Source organism: Macrosteles quadrilineatus, unplaced genomic scaffold (assembly GCF_028750875.1).
Source record: "Macrosteles quadrilineatus isolate MER2022 unplaced genomic scaffold, UCM_ALF_1.0 Scaffold_7__1_contigs__length_78375512, whole genome shotgun sequence".
Taxonomy (NCBI): Eukaryota; Metazoa; Arthropoda; class Insecta; order Hemiptera; family Cicadellidae; genus Macrosteles; species Macrosteles quadrilineatus.
This window is the reverse complement of record NW_026542600.1, coordinates 52252198-52274596: the sequence shown is the minus strand read 5'-3', so window position 1 is coordinate 52274596 and position 22399 is coordinate 52252198. Positions and strand designations below refer to the sequence as shown.

Sequence of the window (22399 nt, the reverse complement as noted above, 5' to 3'; positions counted from 1 at the left end):
TCTTAGTTTTTATCTTATTTTTGAGAATATCAAAATCCAACTAAGTAGGTGGTTACAGGAATGATCCAACTCTTTAAAATCGCTTTAAACTTAATTTATATTTGAGCTTGATAAATCTTACCATTTCAGCTTATCATTGGCTCCTGCGGAGAAGGTTGAGGATTTCAAGACTTCGCCCATTTCTTCCCGGCAGAAGCTGAAGTTGTTTATGGTCCACATGTAGCTAAACTTCACCACTTTCACCTGAAAATATCACTCTTTAAACAAAATATCATGAACTACAAAAACATGTGATTTTCGTTGTAAATAGGCCATGGATTTCTCACAAACTGTTATAGGTATCAGTTTTCCTAAAACACTTTGGTTGAAGCTTGATTGCTTTAATTTATTTAAATCAGAATCAGACAACACTCAAAAGAGAATAAGTTGGATTGAAGGTAGGCCTAGTTGAAAATCAAACTAACTTAAGTTAGTTATTTTGTGCAACAGGTGAGCAAAGTGGCACTTTTTGAAAGAGATAAATCGAATTTTTAAAAGTACTCAGCTCACGAATTTGAATTTGCTTACAATGGTTACCATGTTGTACCAACTAATTTACAATCTCTCCTTATGAAGTGCACAATCGATGATTATGCTCGATTATTTCATAAAAGAAATACCAGTACTACGTGAATTGCACGTGAATTTAAATAAATGTTAAATCTGATAACCCTTAAGGTAATATCAGTTTTTGTCAAATATGTTTAATTTAATATATATGCACGAGGTAAAAAAGATAATTAAATAAATAAATGACTATTAGTCATTTATTGAGGACTTTCACTTTCACGTTGAGGTTATGATTTTTGGCCACTTTCACTTTCACATTGAGGTTATGATTTTTGGCACCAGAACTGAGCAGCATGGGCGGGCGGCGGGATGAACAATAGCATTGCCAACATTAAATTCGGCAAACAAAAAATACTCTCCGTTTACACACTATAAATCACCTTCATAAATTATTAATTACTTTGAATTTAACAAAAATCTTGTTAACATGTATGAATTTATTTAATCCATATACGATTATTTTCTGTAGATTGTAAATAAACAAATATGAACTTAGAATAAATTTTGTTTTCTTCAGATGCCATCCGAAAAGTGAAAGTGACACTTTTTTCAATAAGATAAAAAGTTTACACACGAGGTTTGCCGAGTGCATCAATTTTATCGAGTTTATAAAATGCACTTGACGACGAATTGCACATCACGTTCTATTTACAGTCTTTGTTATGTACAAACTATTAACTTGGGAGCTCGACAACCCTACTAAATTGAGGTTATGTTTTGTGGCTCGGTAGCAATATTGGGGCATGGGGCGACGGGATAAACAATTGCATTGCCAACTTTAAATACGGCAAACAAAAAATACTATCCGTTTACATACTAATCACCTTCATAAAATAGCAATTACTTAGTATTCAACTAAAATCTTGGTTTTATCGTTTATCATGTAACAGGTACCGGTAAGCATTTATATAATCCGTGTACAGATTAATTCAATTACAATGAGCTTAGCTTAAATCCAGTTTTCTTCAGGTATCATCCGGAGTGAGGTAAAGTAGCGGGCTAAGTAAATGTTGAGAAGTATGGTCCGTCGAAAGTTCGGTCTAGCCATTGTCCTGCTATACCCTCTGGTCAGGTAGTCTGCCTCAACTTAACATGAGACAGCCTTTAGCAAACTAATACAAATTGTCTTCATGCCACGTTCTGGAGTTCTATGACAACTGATGACAATGGTACATTTCATGAAGCAGCGGCTACACTTGCCCGATTCGGTCCGGTCCGGTTCGGTTCGGTCCGGCACGAATTTGTGAGGGGTGGCTACACTTGTACGAATAGTTTCGGTCCGGCCGGAAGAGGTAGCTAAACTTGTACAATATTTTGGAGGACACACACGAGCACGGGGCACAAGTGCAGCAATACAGAAGGTGTTTAGCTAGGGCCGATTTACCGAATAGGCACGTGCCTAGGGCGCGAGGCAATTGGATTTTTTTGGGGGTGCCAAAAAAATGAAAAATAAAAAAATGGTGGTTGTATTTGCATGCAATAGCGGTAAACTTCATATAATCCGTCGCGGCCGTGTAGACATTGTAATCGTCTCCCGATATTGCGACAAAATTCTGACTATTTTCCGCGGTCGTGTAGACATAATTATCGTCTTCCATGATCGAGGCAATATATGAACATTATTGCCTAAATTCTTAGGCCTATGTCCTAGAAATGACTATTTTTCCTAATTTAATTCATCACTTTCATAGCCGAGCGCTCACGGAACCCCCCGATCCTCATCCGAATTTCAGGAGTAGGTGGCTACACTTGTCCGATTCGGTCCGGTCCGCCCCGAATGCTTCCGCCAAAATGCGGATGAATGCTCCCTGGACGATTGTTCCGCGCCGAACCGGACCGTACCGAACCGAATCGGGTAAGTGTAGCCACCTCCATTTAAAAACATGGGAAGCATTGTTCCGCATTTTTGAGGACCGGACCGAACCGGACCGAATCGGGCAAGTGTAGCCGCTGCTTTACTAGTACCCAAAGTGGCATTTTCCGGTGCACGTACAAGTTTTATGTGTGACACAGGAACCATATTTCACGTGTGAGGAAAATCCGAGCATGCGGGATTTATTTTCACGTACGAGGCAAAGCCGGTGACGGGAATAATAGGAGCAAGTGACGAAACATCACTTTCGGTACAAGTTATGCACGATATTTTTCATTTCGATGAAAAAATACCCACATATAGAATGATAAAAATATTAGTAAGATTTAAACTATTATTAAAATATACAAACATTTGTTTTAGAAGACCTACATTACAATGTAAAAATTACTAGCTTAAGTTTGTGTTTATTCTGCAATAAACATACACTACAACAGCAAAACTAGCTTATTTCTATTCCTGTTTCATTTGTATTGTTGAACAGTAAATCAGCTGATTTCAGAAATAGAAATAATTGTTAACAAACACTAGTGTGTGTAGTGGCTAAATAAAGAAGTGATGAAGAGCAAAGAAAGTAAATTAAGATCAAGGGAAAATCAGCTGATAGGTTTTCCTTTGCTCTGAATTAGAGCTTCGGGAACAATATAACAATTAATTTCTTTATATTATAGGTAATTGAAAATGGCTACTTTCCGCACGGAGTGTTGACCGAAATATTTGAGATTAGGTACATCAGGAATGCCAATCTTATATGTTGTTTGATACAATATCAGTGACTCACCGAGTCGACTCGTCCACCTGAGTAAACGGGCTATGCTAGCCTAGTTTGTATGATGACAATTAATTGTGTTTCTAGGTTAAAGCTGAATCAACAAGCCCTAGTTACAACGCCGCCTCTTCATTCCAGTTTAAGGCCTTCTTGTTGTACACCACCAGCAGCGAATATCTGTCATCTGCTGCTAACTAAATGTTCAATTTTAAATTTCTTTTCATAGTTACACACCCTTTTTCTGGATAATACTCGTCAAAAGTAGTTAGTTTTTTCCAGAGCCATAATTTTTGTTTGTTTTTATCACGTTAACTTTCGTAACAGTTTATAAAGTTGTTACCTTTAGCCATAGTATTATTGTTATATAGTCAAATTTTATTGTTGTTAATTTCTTTACACTGTTGTTAATTATGTACACTGTTGTTAATTTATCTAAACTGTCGTTAGTGTTGTTAATTCACTTGCACTGTTGTTCTAGTCTAACTGTTGTCAATTTGTATTGTTGTTTCTCGCATTGTTGTTAATTTATACTGTCGTTATTTATATTGTTATCAATTTACACTGGTCTGATTAATAATATCACTTCACATCATATGAAATTAACTCTCTCTCACACATTGTAATCTCATCACACATTGTAATTCATTGTAATCTCATCATCATGTCAATTCTTACACATCCACATTATGTTTTCTTCTACATTTTGTTGTATACGTATGTCATTTATCATGTATTTTCTTTAATTGGTGATTGCTTTTGAAATGAATAAAAAATAAGAGAAAAACAAAAGGTAAAATATAAAAATAACATTCAATTAATCTGCAAAACCTCGAACGACATTTTAAAAAACATGCAGCCAAAACACAGTTATAAACCACCCAAGAATACCGAACGCGTAACAAAAGAGTCAAATTCTTCTTCTAAGCTCGTTTAAGTTCACCGCAGGACAGCACAATGATAGTGAAAACAACTAGACAGCAGTTTAAATATAAACTGACAAGTCCATTTACTGGTCAGCAGTTTCATTGAGAATTAGAGTTTCGTTCTCTACAAGGCAGTTTGGTGTAAAATAAATTTGTCCTTTGACAGGATTGCAGAGGTGTCCATAGGGGGATTTTATGTTACAACTTGCGACACTGGCAGATCTTTTGGGGGATTTTGAGAATATTAGAGTTTATGGGAGATTTTGAGGGTTAGTAAGTAGCACATAAAAGATTTATCCTACATTTTTTACGACTTCCCTTATTTATCTTCCTTTATATTATTTGGCTCGTTGATCAATTTTGTCAATGAGAACAAATCCCTGCCTACCCCCCCCCCCCCTGTAAAGCGGTTTATGGTTGCATATTAAACTGTTATCTGCATTTATATTTCTATCACTTAATTGGCACCAATTCAAGCATTAATTTAAGCATTGTTTGCGTATAATTAGTTTGTTTTTATCGTTCATTATGTAGTCATTCTCAATTATAAATCTCATTGCATTTATGGACTAGTGTTGTTGGTTTCTAAGATTATGATATGTACTTCTAGGAAACAGTATTAAAAACAATAGCCACTTTGCTATTTCAATAAGAAAGCTCACGTACCTCAAGAGTATTTGAGTAATTTGGCTCTAAAAAAAAATACGCCTAAGTCTGGTCTGGGTAGTTTGATTCTTCAGAAGAAATTAACATACATTACAATTTTGTTGTGCTGTTTGACATGCATTGACGTTAAGTTTAAGAATAAAAAATGTTATCCAGTGGTAATCAATCTAGATTTTCAAAAGAACTTGATACAAATCTTAACCTTGAAATATCAATTAGGTCTACAATAAATTTTGAAGCTAGGCCAAAATAGGAGAAGTCCAAAAATCCATTCGGATAATGAAATATTTCGATATGTATGTTTGGGTTAGGTTAGCCATAAAAGGAAAGAAAAGTCAAAAAAAGGTCCACAACAGCGTATTTTTAACTTTACCTGCAAAATATGGTTCTATAGAATGACTAGGCAAAGTATATGAGTTCCATTTCAACTTTGTCTGGTTCATTTTAGACAATGTACAGAATGCCTGATTATATACTTTGCCTTTACAGTGTGATCATTCATTCTTCAATTTATAAAATACAGGTAAACTAAAACACAAATAAACTCACTGAATTTAAACGTCTTCACTCGAAACTAACCTTGTTCAGTTCCACAACTGTAAAATTTGACTAATTGAGAAAACTAAAGCGCAAATGTTTGATCATTTCAATAAACCAAAATACTGCACACGGACAAAAATATAACGTGGGAAGAAACAGCTGCAGCAGTAACGATTACTTGTTGACAACAATAAAACAATTTGAGATAATAACCAGCTGTTTTTATAACCTTTACTTAGCTATGACATTTTAATAAACATCGTGCCTTAAGAATAGTGATTAATCCACGCTTTATCCCTAAAAAAATAAGTGGAAAATGATGGAGCCACTGTACCATAGCACCATAACAAGACACACGCTCAAGTAAGTAATGATCGAAGAAAAGCCAGGTTTGGTGTATGACCAGACCGTATGCGAAGATCAAAAAGACATGTTGGGCAGGTGTGGTGTATTTGTATTGTCATACTACTCTCAATTGTCTATTATCTTAGTTAACTAAATCACAAAATATCTTTATAAGTTAGCTCATAAAATTAATTCTACCTTGATTTGGTGGATAAACAGAGTTTTTTATGTAGTTATGTTTTGATTATTTGATGGGACTTTGTTCCATGCATAAGATATTACGTCAAAACAACGAGTTCTAGTTCAAAATTACAATAATAGTTTCTACGCAACGATCGCGTAAAACTAGTCTTTAAGACACAAGTAGAAATTTAAGGCACGACCCTTGGCGAGTTACTTTACTAAACCTATGATCGCTTTTAATTACGTTTGTAAAACTTCATTACCGTTTCATACTCCAAACCTTATACTGTTTCTGTTACTTTTTTCAGGGAATAGGCACTGTTATCAATATTCTAACCATTACTGTTTTAGGTGCTTAAGTAGACAATATTACACATTTTTTAGTCATACTGAATGTATTGAAAACATACATAGTTTAAATACAGCTTATGAATAAAAACAAACAAAATAAATCATCTCTTACATTATTATAATTATCAGTAATGGATAACCAAGAAAAAGTATAGTAAACATAGTATTTACTCTTAACGTTTAGTTGATTAGGTGTAAAAGATTATTACAAACCTAGGTCTATTTCACTAGAAGTATTTCACATTATAAAAATCGTTCAATAACCCTTTCTGAGAAATTTGTTTAGCAAATCGTTTAGTTTAATCTTCATAGGTAGGAAAGAACGTAGATGGGAAAGAATGTGCGAGTTTTTAGCGGAAGTCAGCAGATCAACAATTGGATGGAATGGTCGTTGCCAGCTAGTAATATGACATTCGGGGCATTAGAATGCAGATTTTTCTCAATCCTTGAACACCGTTGGTCCGTTACTTAACCAAACCAGTGTTGTCAAGTAAGTAAACAATGAGGTAAATTGAATCTTTTCGGTTCTAAAAATTGAATTGAAAAGGCTAATAACTGACGTAGGTCAAAACGTTACACTTGTACTGTTTAAAAATTGGGGGTTCTAATTGCCTCACCCTGTACTTAATTCACCGATGGTCACGTTATGTTTGCAAACGCGTTCAAAGGCGTTTTTCACGTGTCTTCCGATGTCAAACTCAAAGTTCTCACGCACGTGGGGTCAAAATTCCGGCCCGTACACTCTTGTTTTTTTTATATTTATTTTGTTCTAATTGAATTACAACCGTTTAAAGTGTGTTTATTGTACCGTCAATTCAACTCGTATTGTACAACTCTTAAGTTCGCGGGCGTAATTTAACCCCCCTTAGCTGTGACGTCAGATTTGCTCTGAAAGTAATTCAAAATTTAGCTACCCCGTTAGGTTAGGTCACCTTTGTTTGCGATTCACACTGACACTTACCGACACGACATCCAATATCTCAATATCCATCCTGCCAACAAGTGACTGACTACTGTAACAACACTCAACAACACTACTGACTACTTAACCTGACCAAACGCACATTAAGGCTCGGCGCCTCGGCTCAAAGTGTGGTCAGGACGTGATCTTTGCAGGGCGACTGCGTCGCGCCACAAAATGTTTATTAGTGCGACTTTTCGCTAACGCACGCGCAGTGGGACCTGCCTTATCGCCCGCCAGTAGCGTATGACTCATACAACGCCGGTGCACAATCTCCTAACTTTAATCATTGATTGTTTACAACGTTTGATATCACTTGTTTTATATTGATAAATAGAATGAAGATTTAAAAAATTTGCAATAAATAGAGTCGAAACAACGGGGTTTGGAGTTAAAAATTCTTAACAGTTCAGTATGTTGCACACCGTCTGAACTATTGTATATAGCAAGGTCAATTATGTAATACAATTATTAATATTAATATTTAACAATTTATCAAACCACGAATACGATTGCTCGTCTTTCAGCAAACCCTATAGTTAAACTTGCACACAACGTTATGCTGTTATGATTAAATTAGGGGAGGGGGGTTTTATTGTTAAAAATTGTTTAATAGAATCGGATTTCCCCAGTTTTCGCTTCTGCAACGTGCCATTCAATGGTCATCGCGAAGAATGAGATAAATAAAACGTATCATGCATGAGAAATTCTATTAGGTTCGGTTTCCAGCATTTTTTCGAACAATCTTTTTCGGTTATAAGCTGGCTTTATTAAAATTAGATTTGTTGGCTAAGTTGAAGATTGTTTAGCGTGACATATGCTTTTGGTGATGTTACAGAGACAGGCATTCAGGTTTTCTACACGCGTATTGTCAGTAAACATATAGGTAAACATGTAGAAACATAACCAAACATTTTATGAGGTTTACAAAATTAGGACCTAACTAATTCCAATATGTCCAATAAATGCCAAACTTTTGATTTACTTCGTCCCGAGGTAAAATACGTGCTCAGGAACCTACGCAGCGTCGAAATTCCATACTGTATTTATGTCTAATACATGCTATTGGAGGTACAGTGAGCTATATGAGCTATGATCTATTGTGACAAGGAAAGGTGAGCTAAACGTTTCCATTCTTCAAAATGGGTAGCCAGTCCAGTCCAGACATTATGTGTGCATTTCCGCTGGCTGAACGCCCTGGAGCACGTAGCCGGCGCCGGCGGCGACATCATAAACTGTTGTGGGAGTATTGTACGTTCCTTTTTTAGTTGGTAAACTAAGATTACAAGCATATACTGTATGTGATAACCTCTTACGTCTCATAGATATTTACTACAGAGCCCAGGTGAAGACATAAGTTGTGCAGAGAAGGGACGGATCAATGAGAGGCCAAGGTCAGCAGATAAGTGATAACCTCTTACGTCTCATAGATATTTACTACAGAGCCCAGGTGAAGACATAAGTTGTGCAGAGAAGGGACGGATCAATGAGAGGCCAAGGTCAGCAGATAAGTGATAACCTCTTACGTCTCATAGATATTTACTACAGAGGCCAGGTGAAGACATAAGTGGTGCAGAGAAGGGACGGATCAATGAGAGGCCAAGGTCAGGAGATAATGATAACCTCTTATGTCTCATAAACGTAAATTTACTACAGAGGCCAGGTGTAGACATAAGTGTGGCTAAGAAGGGGCGAATCAATGGGAGGCCAAGGTCAGCATATACTGTATGTGATAACCTCTTACGTCTCCGAGACGTATATTTACTACAGAGGCCAGGTGTAGACATAAGTGGTGCAGAGAAGGGACGGATCAATGAGAGGCCAAGGTCAGCAGATAAGTGATGACCTCTTATGTCTCATAGACGTATACAGTATTTACTATAGAGGCCAAGTGTAGACATGAGTGAGACAGAGAACGGACGAATGTATTAAACTCATCTCAGTCAATATAAAACAACTTTGTCGTTTACCGTCATTTTTTTAACGTCAGTTACGATGCCTATAAATATATTAACTACAAACCACAAAGAGCACAACCATTGACTATTTATAAGCTCAAAAGCTCTGTATATTAACAGTGAACGTTACAATGTTTGACCTGGCGGCGGGAGATGATCACAAGAAGGAGAGGGGATGTATCGGATACTGGATGCATCCGACACCCGACCTCGAGATGACCTTGCCTCGTGCGTCACTGTCAGGTGAGCTGGAAATGCTGGGATGAACCTTACGGATTATCCGAAGGACAAACGATAGTACTCAAACCTAATAAAGAAATTTACCAATGATTTAATATAACCAATATTGTAATTCGCGAATTCTACACCTGCCCTCTGACAGGAGTGGGTATTTAGACAGAGGTTATAACTTATCTTCTAACCTTGGCCTCCCATTCATCCACCCCTTCTTTGTCTCAATCATGCCTCTGGCTTTTGTAGTGCCGATTGCTTAGTCGATGAATTTATGGCTATTAATGAAACCCCCTCAAATTGTGAGTAACGCAAATTTGAACCAACAAATTCAACAACATATTTTCTGTTTATGACTGGCCAGCAACCCTCAAACTGTACGTAATCCATCTAATTTACAGCATCGAACATTGAACAATATCTGTTCTGTGTGACGTGTTCATTTTCCGGGTTGCACCTAGCAAATGGGGCGAGATGAAATGGAATGCCCCCTAAAATAACCGGCGGCGGCGGCGGCGGCATGTCAACGACCTACAGCGTACAGCTACTCCAAGAGCGTGCCTCCGTGCCACACCGGACCGGCTGAGTGCTAAGCTCTGCTCTGATGGAACATGTAAATTCCAAGGTCTTTGACACAAGGCGCGCCGCGCCGCTACGAGTCCACCTACAATAACAAAGCCGCATACAACTTCCGAGAAAAATGAAATCTCTACCGGCACGAATATAAGCCGATGTCCCACGACAAAATGTTAATATTAGATTTGGGTTCCACTGGTGGAGAAAATTCCATACTTTGCATCCCTTTGGATATATATTTTCTTAGTTAATTTTAATGGGGGACGAGTTTTGCTCAGGGGAACCTCGTAAACATATGGTAAGAATAAGAAAATGACACTTCACTATCCTTAACAACAACAAAATGTTAATCCTTACGCGATTTAGTCAATTAATAGATTCACTCAAATAGTTTGAAACGTGATTATTGATTTACATGTATGTTACTACATATCTGGACGCGCGTGGACCCCATACCGCGTAATGGGTTTGTTGACGCTTGCATGTTACAAAACCTTCCGATACATCAATTGATTGACTGGATAATCACTTGCGCGTGGATGAATAATGCGTACAAGATAGAAAATATCAAGTAAGTTACGTTGTAAAATAGTTCGAGAGATCAAATGCTACCACAGTGGCATCTCGATACTCCGAACTTAGAATGAGGATAATCTTTGCGGAAATGACTATTCATTCAGCCTGAGTCTAAAATGACATGAAACCGATTTTATGTAGAAACTAGGATATATTTTTCAGGGTTTTTTTCCAAGGATGTTAGTTTAGTCCTCGATAAGAAGGTCCAACAATAGCATAGGTTATCGCCCCCTAGTATTACCTCGTATGTAGAAATCTTCAACTACTATAATAAAAATATGTGATTTTTTTGCTAGTAAAATCAAAAGGTTTCTTTTTTTTCTTTTTAGCCAACATTAACAATTATTGTTCGTGAGCAGATAGTAGACGTAATATAGGTAGTAAAAACGTTACCCCTAAAAGACATCGAGGAGAAATAACATTATCGAATTAAATTAAATTAAAACCAATCTTCGTTAAGAAAAACTTAGGACCTCGTGGTTGACTTCTAAGTTAATCTGAGGTATTTTAGATATGGGTTACAGTCAAATCAACTAATTGGTAGTAAATTAAATAACAAATACAATACTAAAACCAACCACGGTACAGCTCGCCCCTAAAATTCACGATTTCGAGGATCGATATGTTATGATGAAGACTATCAGAAGTAAGGAAGCAAGGTCTAAGCTCTTACGCGAAGATTTTAAACCTAGACAACCAGATTCTCCTTAGCTTTTCTTTCAGTGTTACATTTGATTTCCTCGCCGAGGAGCTCGGATGTATGACCCTGTAGTGAGGTTGTTGACCGTCCAGAGCGGTGACGGCAACGGTACTACGACTGCGACAAAGAAGGCAAACCTAGGAAACCCTTAGGAATTTGCATTTATCCAAAGATAACATTTATCCACGATAGAAACTTGTCTAGAGGTGTATGACTTTATGCACCTAAAGATAATGATCACTTAGGAACCCTCTAGGGGTTTGTCCAACTTTTGGAAGAGCAAAATAACCTTTTTCGTAAGAGTTGTTGTGGGAAAGCATATTTTCACGAATTCTACAAAATTGGTATATTGCGATCTGGTTTAGGTGAAATTTCATGGCATGATTATTATATATATTCCCACTTTTAGTAGGCTACAATAAAAATCTGTTTTGACCAAAAATAAATAGTACAAGCAAGCAAGCAAGGAATCTGGTACAGATGTTGGGCGTATCTTCCTTTTGAACTTACTAAAAGTCCCCTAAAATTGAAGCTGTGCTACGGCCGCCATCTTTGTATTTTTCACCATAGCTGCTTTATTATAAGATAATGTAGGCCTACAGCAAAACGCTTTATGTAAAAAATGTAGTCCATTTAAAAATACACCCGTTTTTGATAAATTAAAAACGTAATACACTAAATCGCAAATAACTAAAAAATCTTTGCGTTTAGAGAAAAAATGATAATAATAAAAATGTGTATTTTTAAAAGACTAAATTATTTACATAATGTTTTGCTGTATCTCTAATAATAAAGCAGCTATAGCATAAAATACAGAAATTAGCCGCCATTTTCCAAGATGGCGGCCGTAGGACAGATTCAATTTAAGGGACTAGTATGTGTAGATATAAAGTCAATGCTAGTATTTGCAAATGGAAGATATACCCAACATCAGTACCAAATTCCTTGCTTGTACAATTTTTAGGTTTATTAAATTGTTAGCTTGTTTTTACTGCATTGCTTCTACGCCTTTCGCCTTGCTGCAAGAGTAGTTGATTTTATAAACTTAATTCAAAAAGTCAGATCATTTTGGCATGCAGCTTAACCACAAAATCCTAACCTCAATGTTGTAGGTACATTTTGTTGGACACAATAATGTTTTTTTTTTTATTCCGAAAATTTGGACAAAATATAGTATGCAATTCGTGATTAGTTGTTATTTTATTTTATTTTTTTATTTACACACGTGACTTTTCGTTTAAACAGTATCACTTTGCTCACTAGTTGTACAGACAACAATAAGCTAATTGTTACCTGAGTGTAACACCAGTTCTCGGCGACGGGGGTGTTGACTTCTTGGGGCGGGGGGCTCGGAACCCTGGAGACAGCCATACTGCTGGACCCTGGGTGGTTGGTAGATACTCGACCAGCCTGCGGCGAGCAGTCACTCACCACCGGCAGTCTGTAACACAAATACAACCATCATTCAACACAACCACAAGAGAAACAGTACTAGAGTGAAAAACTGAAAATGGAACCAAGAAAATATCTCATACACGTGGTTTTTGACAACATAGTTGAATTCAAACCGCGGACTCTATAGTGCTTTAATTGTTGCCAAAGGTATACTGTACTAGGGGGACAATACCAACCTAACCTAACCCAAACTAAATGTCGCCTGAGTTTTCGGGTGGCCCCTAAAAAGATTCTGGGAAAACTCAACAACATTCGTAACAACTTTGAGAACCCCCCCCCCCTTCCACCAATAAAAAAAACTGAATGGTGGATTTTACTTGGATATATTACTTCTATCAAACGAAAGTTTACGTCAGTATAAATATTTTCGCTGTGGGTTTCTTTAAAGATGTAAGGTGGTTTATAATTATAGACAAATGTGATAAAAATGTTATGCTACTTTGGTACTTTGGTGATAAACTGACCACACCTAATAATTAAAACCTAACATAACCTAAGGGTGGACTATGTTTTAGGTTAGGTTAGGAAGATTTTGTTATTTAAGCTTATTAAAATCGTATTTGGAAGTCGATTCCAAATACGTAACACACGTAGGTTTGGTGGGTTCGGTATAACACCAAAGTACCAATGTGATGATTAAAAACAACCCCTCTAATACCACTGATTTTGGAATCGGTTAAAAAAGTGTAAACCTCAATTTTTTTTAACCAACACTTGTCATCACTGTCTGAATTCATGTTGGATGATTACTTGTAAAAAAATAATAATGTTCAACACTAAAATTAATCCACGTAAAAACAATAGGACATTCCATATAAGAAACCATTTATGTTTTTAAATCACTGATAATCTAGTAAAACTCTCATCATCATTTCTTATAATTTATTAAATAGTTCATGATTGATGTCGAAACATACTTTACGTAAATCCCACTTTTAACATTAGCAGCCTATCACGGAGGAAAGGGGAGGGAAATGGAGGGAAATTGTTGCGGGAACGGTATCGACCGTATGTTGCCAGCCCTGCGCACCCCCTCCACTTGACCTTGCGATCAGCTGTTCAGAGTTTGTTTCAATGTCGGGCTTCGGGCCTTGACTGAAACAGCGTGGCATGGCGCCTCCAAGCTTATTAAAGTACAAAGTACCAAGCCACATACACTTTGTGAACGGAAATGAGTTTAGTCACTGCTGCTATTTGAGGTTCCCTACTTTTAGCGAATCTAACCAAGTTTCCTAATGTCCCAAATAACCATTTCTACAGTACAACCTCAAAAAAGTCACTCGTAGTTGAATTCTTATCGAGTTTGCAATAACATGTAACTAAGGGTAATATAAAATCAAGGATGGACTATTTTTTTTAAAATGACACTTGTAATCAAGGCTCACTTGTTATCGAGGGTGGTGTTATTCTTGTTATCGCGGTCCCGCTGTAGTTAGTAGATAATGACTCAATATAATATCTGGAAAAATACATTTTACTATGGATATTGGACTATATTTACCAGATTTTGCTACCTACTGTTGCCCTAATATGGGAAACCTATCTTGATACAACAGTAAATATTTAAAAGCCTATTTCGTGGCGAAATTTTTAATGATTCCATATTATCGATTAATCCGAATTAATAAGCAGAACCGGACGACATAACAGATTTTTGTGGCAATTTACAACTATCTTTTGAGCGATATGTTAACACGTTCGCTACTGCAATAGTACGAAATTTTCCATTCACATGGACCAGCGACGCACATATGCGACGGCCGGTTTCCACCCATAGACTGCCGTCGCATATATGCGACGGCTAGTCACATTAAAATAGACTGCCGACGCATATTTGCGTCGGGGTTCTAATGTTATTAAAATGCTTATATCTTTGTAGTGGTCTATTTGAAGGCACTGAATTCCCTGCAGTGGTCTACAGAGATGTCTGACGCACAACTGCGTCGCTTGGTCTGTGGATATGATGATTGGTGACGTCATATAACAGTTGGAAAAACTGGCTTTTACTTTTCTGCATCACTGTATGTATGTATGCAGTACGTATGCTGCATTATCCTATGTAGCTTTTATATTTGTTCAGTTATAAACTGTTCTTGAATAATCTGTTTATTTTTTTACTTACTTTCACCTTAAAACACAAAAAAATGAACTGTCGCATATATGCGACGCTTAGTCTATTTCAAGAAAACTATGATAATTTTCACTATTGTCTTCGCTGTAGACCGGGCGTCGCAAATATGCGACATTACTAAAGGTTATAAAAAATACAAAAAACAAGAATAATTTTATACAAACACGATTGTAGCGTATTACAATGTAAATGATCACTGTTTTACAGGTTTTCGCCCGTGGTCTGTGTGTACTGTTATCCAAGTGACAGCCGGTCTGTGTGTAAGATTCAAATGTATACCTCGGTCTGTGGCAATGACCGCGGCGTCGCATATATGCGACGCTCAGTAGCGAACGTGTTAACAGTTTGTCAAACAGAATCAACTGTACTGTAGTAACCGTGTTACGCTCTGCTTATCTTTTTATGGCAACTCATTTCGAGATTAATTGTTTAGCAGTAATTGGAGCCTTGAAAAGGAATCCGAATGTAGATCGGAACTGTATAGCTACTTTGTAGTAAGTAGCAAACATTTTAGTTTGCATATACAGTATTACGATTACACGTTCAAACAACAGTAATTAATTCCTATTATGAGTCACATGATACATGGATAGAGTAGAAAAGAGTATGTATGTATTACAAACTCTGTCTTATAGACGTTTAAAAGGGAAGTAACTTTCCTGGACCAAACCCAACTATGGACATTGATCTTTCAAAACGTCTTGAGGACATTGTAGAACTGAAGAAATCTAAATTTGATATCGAAGGAACTAGCGTCGAAGGAAACAATTACGATAAACAACATACTATTGAGGAATAAATGTAAATGTTTACCCAGTAAGGGACATCAAACGAGCTATTTTATTTTTTACTGAGTATATCAGAAAAAGTCAGCGAACCAACAATTAACTGTGGACAAATGACAATTAAAGAGCACAATCTTGCGTGAGGACCCTATACTGTGACTGTGAGAGTTATAGATGAAAGCTGCAGGGAGATTACACAAGAGAGGTGGGGGTGGAGGCAGGAAGAGAAGGTGAAGCTTTCATCCCGACTGTCCCATCTCCCTTCTACATTTATATAACATCATTGATTATCCTCTAGATCACCACGCACCTTCCTACAGCCACCACAATGGTTGGTAATGTACAAAAAAGGGGAATCCATACCATACTAAAACGTAGAGGAAACGTAAGCAAGGTGAAAGTTTTATTTAGAAAGTCAGTAATTATTGGGAGGTGGTGTAGTGTGGGACTTCGGCCCCAAAGTCCCGGGTTCTAATACCGCCAAATCACCAACGGGTTTTATCCAAGTGATAATGCCGCAATATAAAGTAATGTGAAAAACGATCCCGAGCTAGAGCTTATCGTCCAGACATAACCGTCTGTGACCAAAGAATTACTTGAATAGTGTCATACATCACTGGTTTTGCTAGTTATGTCCCGGTTTCCCGAACGGTGTCTTCAATACAGTATTTTACATACATTGTAAACACATATGAATAAATGCAGTAGATTGCGCAGCATTGAGTGGATACAAAGAGCGCCTGCGCCTACTGACATGATGTAATCTGATAGTGATATGTCGATGGAAATGGAAGTGGTCAGAAGCCCTACGTGAGAATGTATAAACCAAAAACTCAACCTAAATTCTCATATTTTCAAGTTAATATTTTCACGAACTCTTTTATGAAACAATATGAAAATATTGGAAGTTTAAATCGCTTAAAACCATCCTAAAAAAATGTAGACGAAATGTTTTTGATTTATTTCATCCTTTGTGTTTTATCACCATAGTCAATTTTCCATGAACTGTCCAAGTCATTGCCTTGTTACCATTGTCATTCTTAGAGGCAATAGTATTGCAGAACTCACTAATTGAAAACGGGATCACTTACTGAAAGGCTTTTTGTAGGACACCTGTGTTTTGCTACAAAATCGATTCATTTGTTGCCAAAATTAAAACACGGAACATAGGTTGTTAATTGATAGCGCGTCTGGATCTATACTTAACCCAAGGGGTTGCAGCGACCTTACGATTTGGTGAGCACTGCTTTTGAGTTGTACATTTTGTGGTTTATGAATCGTTTATGAATATAGAAAAGAGTAAATTTCCATACTCGATTACTACATTCGTGGATACTTCCCCCAAAACACTTCCAGTAAACCGGACTCTAGGTCCCCCACTTCAGACTAGATTTTCCGACAGCTCGGAACACTAATTTCCAAAATTTGCAGGGACGTGCCAACCCGGGGTTCTTTGTGCGTTGGCCTTGACGGGAGCGAATGACCAAGGGTCAACGCACGAAGAGCTCCGTGGTCGTTCACCCGTCGACCCCTGATGAGTCGCCAAACTCTCCGCCACTTGGCTATCCCCGGGGTTTTGGATATAGAACCCGAGCTAGCCCTTACAAAATATTAATTTTTTTGAAAGTCAAACCAGAATAGCCGTTCCACGGAGAGTTGTCACGGAACTAAGTGCATAAAAAACCCGTAAAATCGAGAGGGCAAAAATAAGATTGGGGGCCTTAAAGTTGAACCGAATTGAAAAGCAGACATGGCAAATATAATTCTGTCCCATAAACGATATTATAATACTAGTTTGGATTTAATTTAACTGAAGCAATTACATGCACACTTTATCATTAATTAACATTATCTATAATAGAGTATTTAACACAACTTTGAATATTTAGGGGACTTGTTATTAAATGTTACATGTTTCTATTACTTTTTCTGAAACATCTTAATGTTTCATCCAGAGATCTTCACCTGATATTATGTAAGAAATCGGAGATGAAAATGCTTGACATTTTGGGATTTTTTGAAATTACGGAACTGCAAGAGGATTAGGGAATGGTCAAACAATTTCTTAAAAACTTATTTTATTTTGGAGGCATTTGTTGTACAAGCTCAGTTCCAGCTATACTGGGGACAAGTTTAATGTCAAGTACCATGTCTAAAAAATGTACATAATAGTTGAAAATGTTCCAGGATCTAGAGTTGATTTTCTAAATCCTCGTCCTGTTTAAAGAGTGCCGACCAAAAATTATGCAACCGTACGTACTAAAAAGTCTCAAATGAAAGTATGACGCAAAAACGTGAAGGGCGAAGGGCGATGGAGGGGAGGACCGACTTTGAGACGAGGACGCGCTAAAATTGACAGATTTGCGCAATGTCAGATAAGTCTTCGAGGTCGTGTCGAACTTGTTGATTGTACTTAGTATATTTACAACATATGCCGTGTATATTGTACAACGTTACAGTGCATTATGTTTAGATTAGAGTACAACATATTCAGTATACATTGTATATTGTACATCGCATGCAGTAGAGCCTATACAGGGTATATATTGTGCATCACATTAACTATACACAGAATATACTTCCAATGTAATGTAAATATTTGAAGCCAAGAAACGTGGTGCAATCGTTGATGGTCTACCAACTAATGACAATACTCTATGTTAAGTGATAAATCAATCAGCTATTTGCTATGATACTGCATGGATTTTAATCAATATTTAACCCAATACACTAGTACCCCCTGGTGAGATGGTCTTGAACTTCGTCTATTTTCTTGGCTGCAAATATTTACATTACATGGGAAGTCTATTCTGTGTATAGTCAATGGTATAACAGTATATAGTGTATAATAGTACAACACATTCAGTATACCCTGTGTTTTACAACAGATGTAAACACAGATCCAAAGCACAGTGTGGTGTACATTGTACAGAATGTATTTATGAAAAGTAAGAAAAAGTGCTGAGCTTACAGGGGACCTTGAAAGACTCGCGGGATCTGAGAAAGTGCAAGTTGCTATAACGGTTTGCGACCATCCTGCGACCGTTACAGACTGAAGTGCGGACTCCGTTCCTCACCGCCAACGCTCCAGTCCTAGCACAATACCAATCACCACCACTGACAAATCTGTCATGGTTTAGAGGAACAAACATATTTAATAACACGTGAATGTTGTTAGAGTTACAGTTACAATATGAATAATTGAGGCGTTTCATAGTGTTATACGTATATTTCAATAACTGTTTATATACATGTCTATTGCGTAATTCCAATAAATAGACCAAACTAAGGCTAACCCAGTGTGTCCACAAAAAAATTGTCATTAATTTTCATGACTTTCCATGATCATTTACAATTGATTTCCATGACTCACGAAATTTAATCGCAAATAAAAATATAGCATACACACACGAATAATACTGCCCAGACAAGTTATTTCGCAGAAAATACTGAAATATGTATTAACAGATACCAATGGAGTACAATAGGTACAACAATGAACTAATACAAACTCAAAACTCATAAACTAATACAACTGTAATAAATAAAATTGTAAAACATTTGTGAAAAATCCTGAAAAATGCTACAATAGTCGGGGTTAAGGCCAACTAGAGCATTGAATGGTCCCCTTAAATCCATCCATCATTGGGGATTTCCATGACTTTTTGCTTATTTCCATGACTATATCTGACTTTCCAGAATGTGGACACCCTATAACCGCATTTTGTACTGAAAACATTATTAACTTGTGAGCAATTTACAAATAATAAAATAACGAGTGTAAAGGCTTGAGGGCCGAAACTCGTCAGTGACGAAGTTTTTAGTTGGTGCAATTAAAATCGTCGTTAGTAAAAATAGTTTGGATTTGACTTATTAGAAACTGTTATGACACCGAGCGAGAGACGTTTTCGCACAAATAGATTCATCTCGATCTTAATCTCTTCTGATCTCTTTTGGCGAGGGTTTGGGTCCATTGAGGTTGAAGTATTCAGTACAAAACTTGTCCTGGGCCATCCATCACGAATGAATCCACAGTGAATACATGGGCATCACTTCACTTGCGAGAATAACTCAACAGACGGAAACAAAGAAAAGTAGGCGCAGCCTCCGTCACAAGACTGTACACACTGTACAGAGCTACAGGCTGAGCTTTTAGCATCCCGAGGACTAACAGAAATATATTTCTTATGTGATTACCCGTGAATTTTTGTACTATATCTATACAGGGTGTCCTGGGACTCTCTGGTTTCCTGAGGGTTTGTTCCTTAAAATCCAGACAAATACATTCCACAACATGGGCAAATAGTGCAAAGTTAGCCGTCTGCATGTGATTTCACCAAGTTCTAAAGATTCATTGTAGCTACAATAGGAACCTGGCATGGTTACAAAACAAGTAAACATGACTAGTACTGGTGATTTCGTAACCAGAAACGATTAAATATAAATGTATATTTTCCGTTTCAATCAACAATCAAATCAACGGCTTATCAAAACACATTGACGATAGTGTTTACAATTATTTCGGAATAAGTGTGTAACTGAAAATGCATTGAAAGTTGGCCTCGGACCGCTCTCTGGACTCCAGTGTAAGTTTATTTCTGATCGCCCCAGAATAGTCCAAGGCTCGAAGCCCTCGGCATGGAAGACGACAAGTAGACAAATACGTTCTAAAAAATAACCCCGGTGAAGATAAAACTTGATCAACAGTATTGCACCCCTTACGTCTCCTTATTGTTTAATTTCTTTAAACGATAAATCGAAACTGTTAAACTGTCTAACCTTAGCTAACGTGCTGACTTGGCGAACATAGTATCAAACAAAAGTCTGTTCAACAAAACTTTTGTTCCCTAGTGTGTGATAGTATATAGTAACAATTGGACTTTCATATAAATCGGTGCAAAGATAAGCTACTAAAATACGTAAGACCAAGTGTGTTTAATATTAAAGATAAAAACATCAATAATATAAATGCGCTAAAATAAAAGGCATACATAAACAGCAATCTACGTAAATAGGTTTATTATCGTTATAAAATCGTGGGTTATGGAAAACTTATGCAAATTTCCTAAGAGTTTTTTTCTAATTCCACCCTCTTCTCTAGTACAATATTACCGTTCCGTTCACCCAGGCAGAACTAGAGATATAGAGATCAGGGGCTAGGGACTACAGAGCGCAACGGCGGATTTATCGAAACACGCTCGGAAAAGCGTGGGACTTTCGAAAGCGTGCTGTGCTGTCCCGTGAATGTAGAAATCGGGAACATTTTGAAATGAAAGGAGCCGTTTAGAAATCGGGAGCGGAGGGAAAGGGAAAGGCGTCCCAGTTTCACAAGAGGTGAAATCCCGTGAGGCTGCCCAAGCGTCTGCATGTTTGAGGCGCATTTCACCCTGCAACCCTGCGTAGGGGAACGGTCCAAACACAACATCATTGCAGTGATTGAAACATCTCAACGGGGCTGACGGTAATGATTACAAAAATAACAACAGAAATCAATTGACAATAAATTGTGAATTTTAGCTTTATGTTCTAAATTACTGGTTGTTCTAAAAAAGCATTTTCATTATTTCATATTAGCTTCCTCGCCTGAAAAATGTAACTTCTATCTTGCTTAAAAGTCTCTAAGAAACCACACTAAAATAAACTCAAAACTATATTATGGTTTTATAATACAATTGACAAATTTAAAATCACACCCAGAGCAAAAATAAAATATTTGATGTCAAGATATACAGAATTGAGAATATAGTTCGTGGACAAATTTAAGTTACATTATTTTCCTATTTCAATCTAGACAACACGAACCAATGGCAATCAATTATTAATAACGTCAGTTATTAATCGTTAGTTATTAATCGTCTTACAAAAATACACAATTCCCTTTACCTGAAATAAAATAAATGAATATTAATTTATAGTAAATGAATACAAATACTTCTTAATTAGACCAGCTACGTAATATCAAACATGTTTACAAGCTACGACCATTATCTCATGGACGGAAATATATTCAGCATTAGAAAGTAGATTGGGACGCACCAAAAATCGAGTCAGCGAAAGTAAAACCACTCTGTTCAATATTGCAAATACAGTCTAACCTTGATATAACGAACCTCAATATAACGAATTCCTTGATATAACGAATTTTTTTTAATCCCCTAGAACTCTCCATAAGAGACTATGTATATTTTACCTCTACATAACGAACAAACCATAACAATGACCTTGATTTAACGAATTTTTCGTGATTTCGGCTAAAATAAGACACCTCAATATAACGAATTTATCATTGTCAGAACCTCTACATTGCGAATTTAACCTCTGCATAACGAATCGTCTACGTCTTTCCCTTGATATAACAAATCCCCCACCCCAGTATTGTTTTTTGGAAAATCTGTTTCTTTATAAAATGAAATGGAAAGGTGACGTCATCGCTTGCGCTAAAGCTGGGTTTTCCTAGGAGCGGAGTCGGCCAGCGGAGAGAGGAACGCGGAGAGCGGAATTGAATTTAACATGGCATTCCGCTCCGCTGCTAGGAAAACAGTAACATTAAATTACCTAAGACAAGCTGAGTCCGCTCTCCGCGTTCCTCTCTCCGCCGGCCGACTACGCGCCTAGGAAAACCCGGCTTAACATTCGTCTGCTCCGTTTTACACATCTCTCTGTCTGCTGTCGCTGCGCACGCAATGTTGCAACTGAGAACTGATTTCATTCACTGAGGACTGATGACGACGTAATCTGTAGTAAGCTGTGATTGGGTGATAAGTAAA

The 22399-nt window shown here is 37.1% G+C and overlaps 1 protein-coding gene across 4 annotated transcripts in view; it reads right to left on the bottom strand.

Annotated features, from left to right (window-relative positions):
* Positions 1-22399, bottom strand: part of LOC128998316 (protein roadkill-like) — an 85557-nt gene that overhangs the window by 8998 nt on the left and 54160 nt on the right. For all 4 annotated transcript variants that reach the window (XM_054424405.1, XM_054424406.1, XM_054424404.1 and 1 more), the window contains 2 exons: positions 12555-12702; positions 122-243 (listed from right to left, as the gene is read on the bottom strand). In XM_054424405.1, the coding sequence (XP_054280380.1) occupies positions 122-243; positions 12555-12702 (270 nt within the window). The remainder of the gene's footprint in view (positions 1-121; positions 244-12554; positions 12703-22399) is intronic.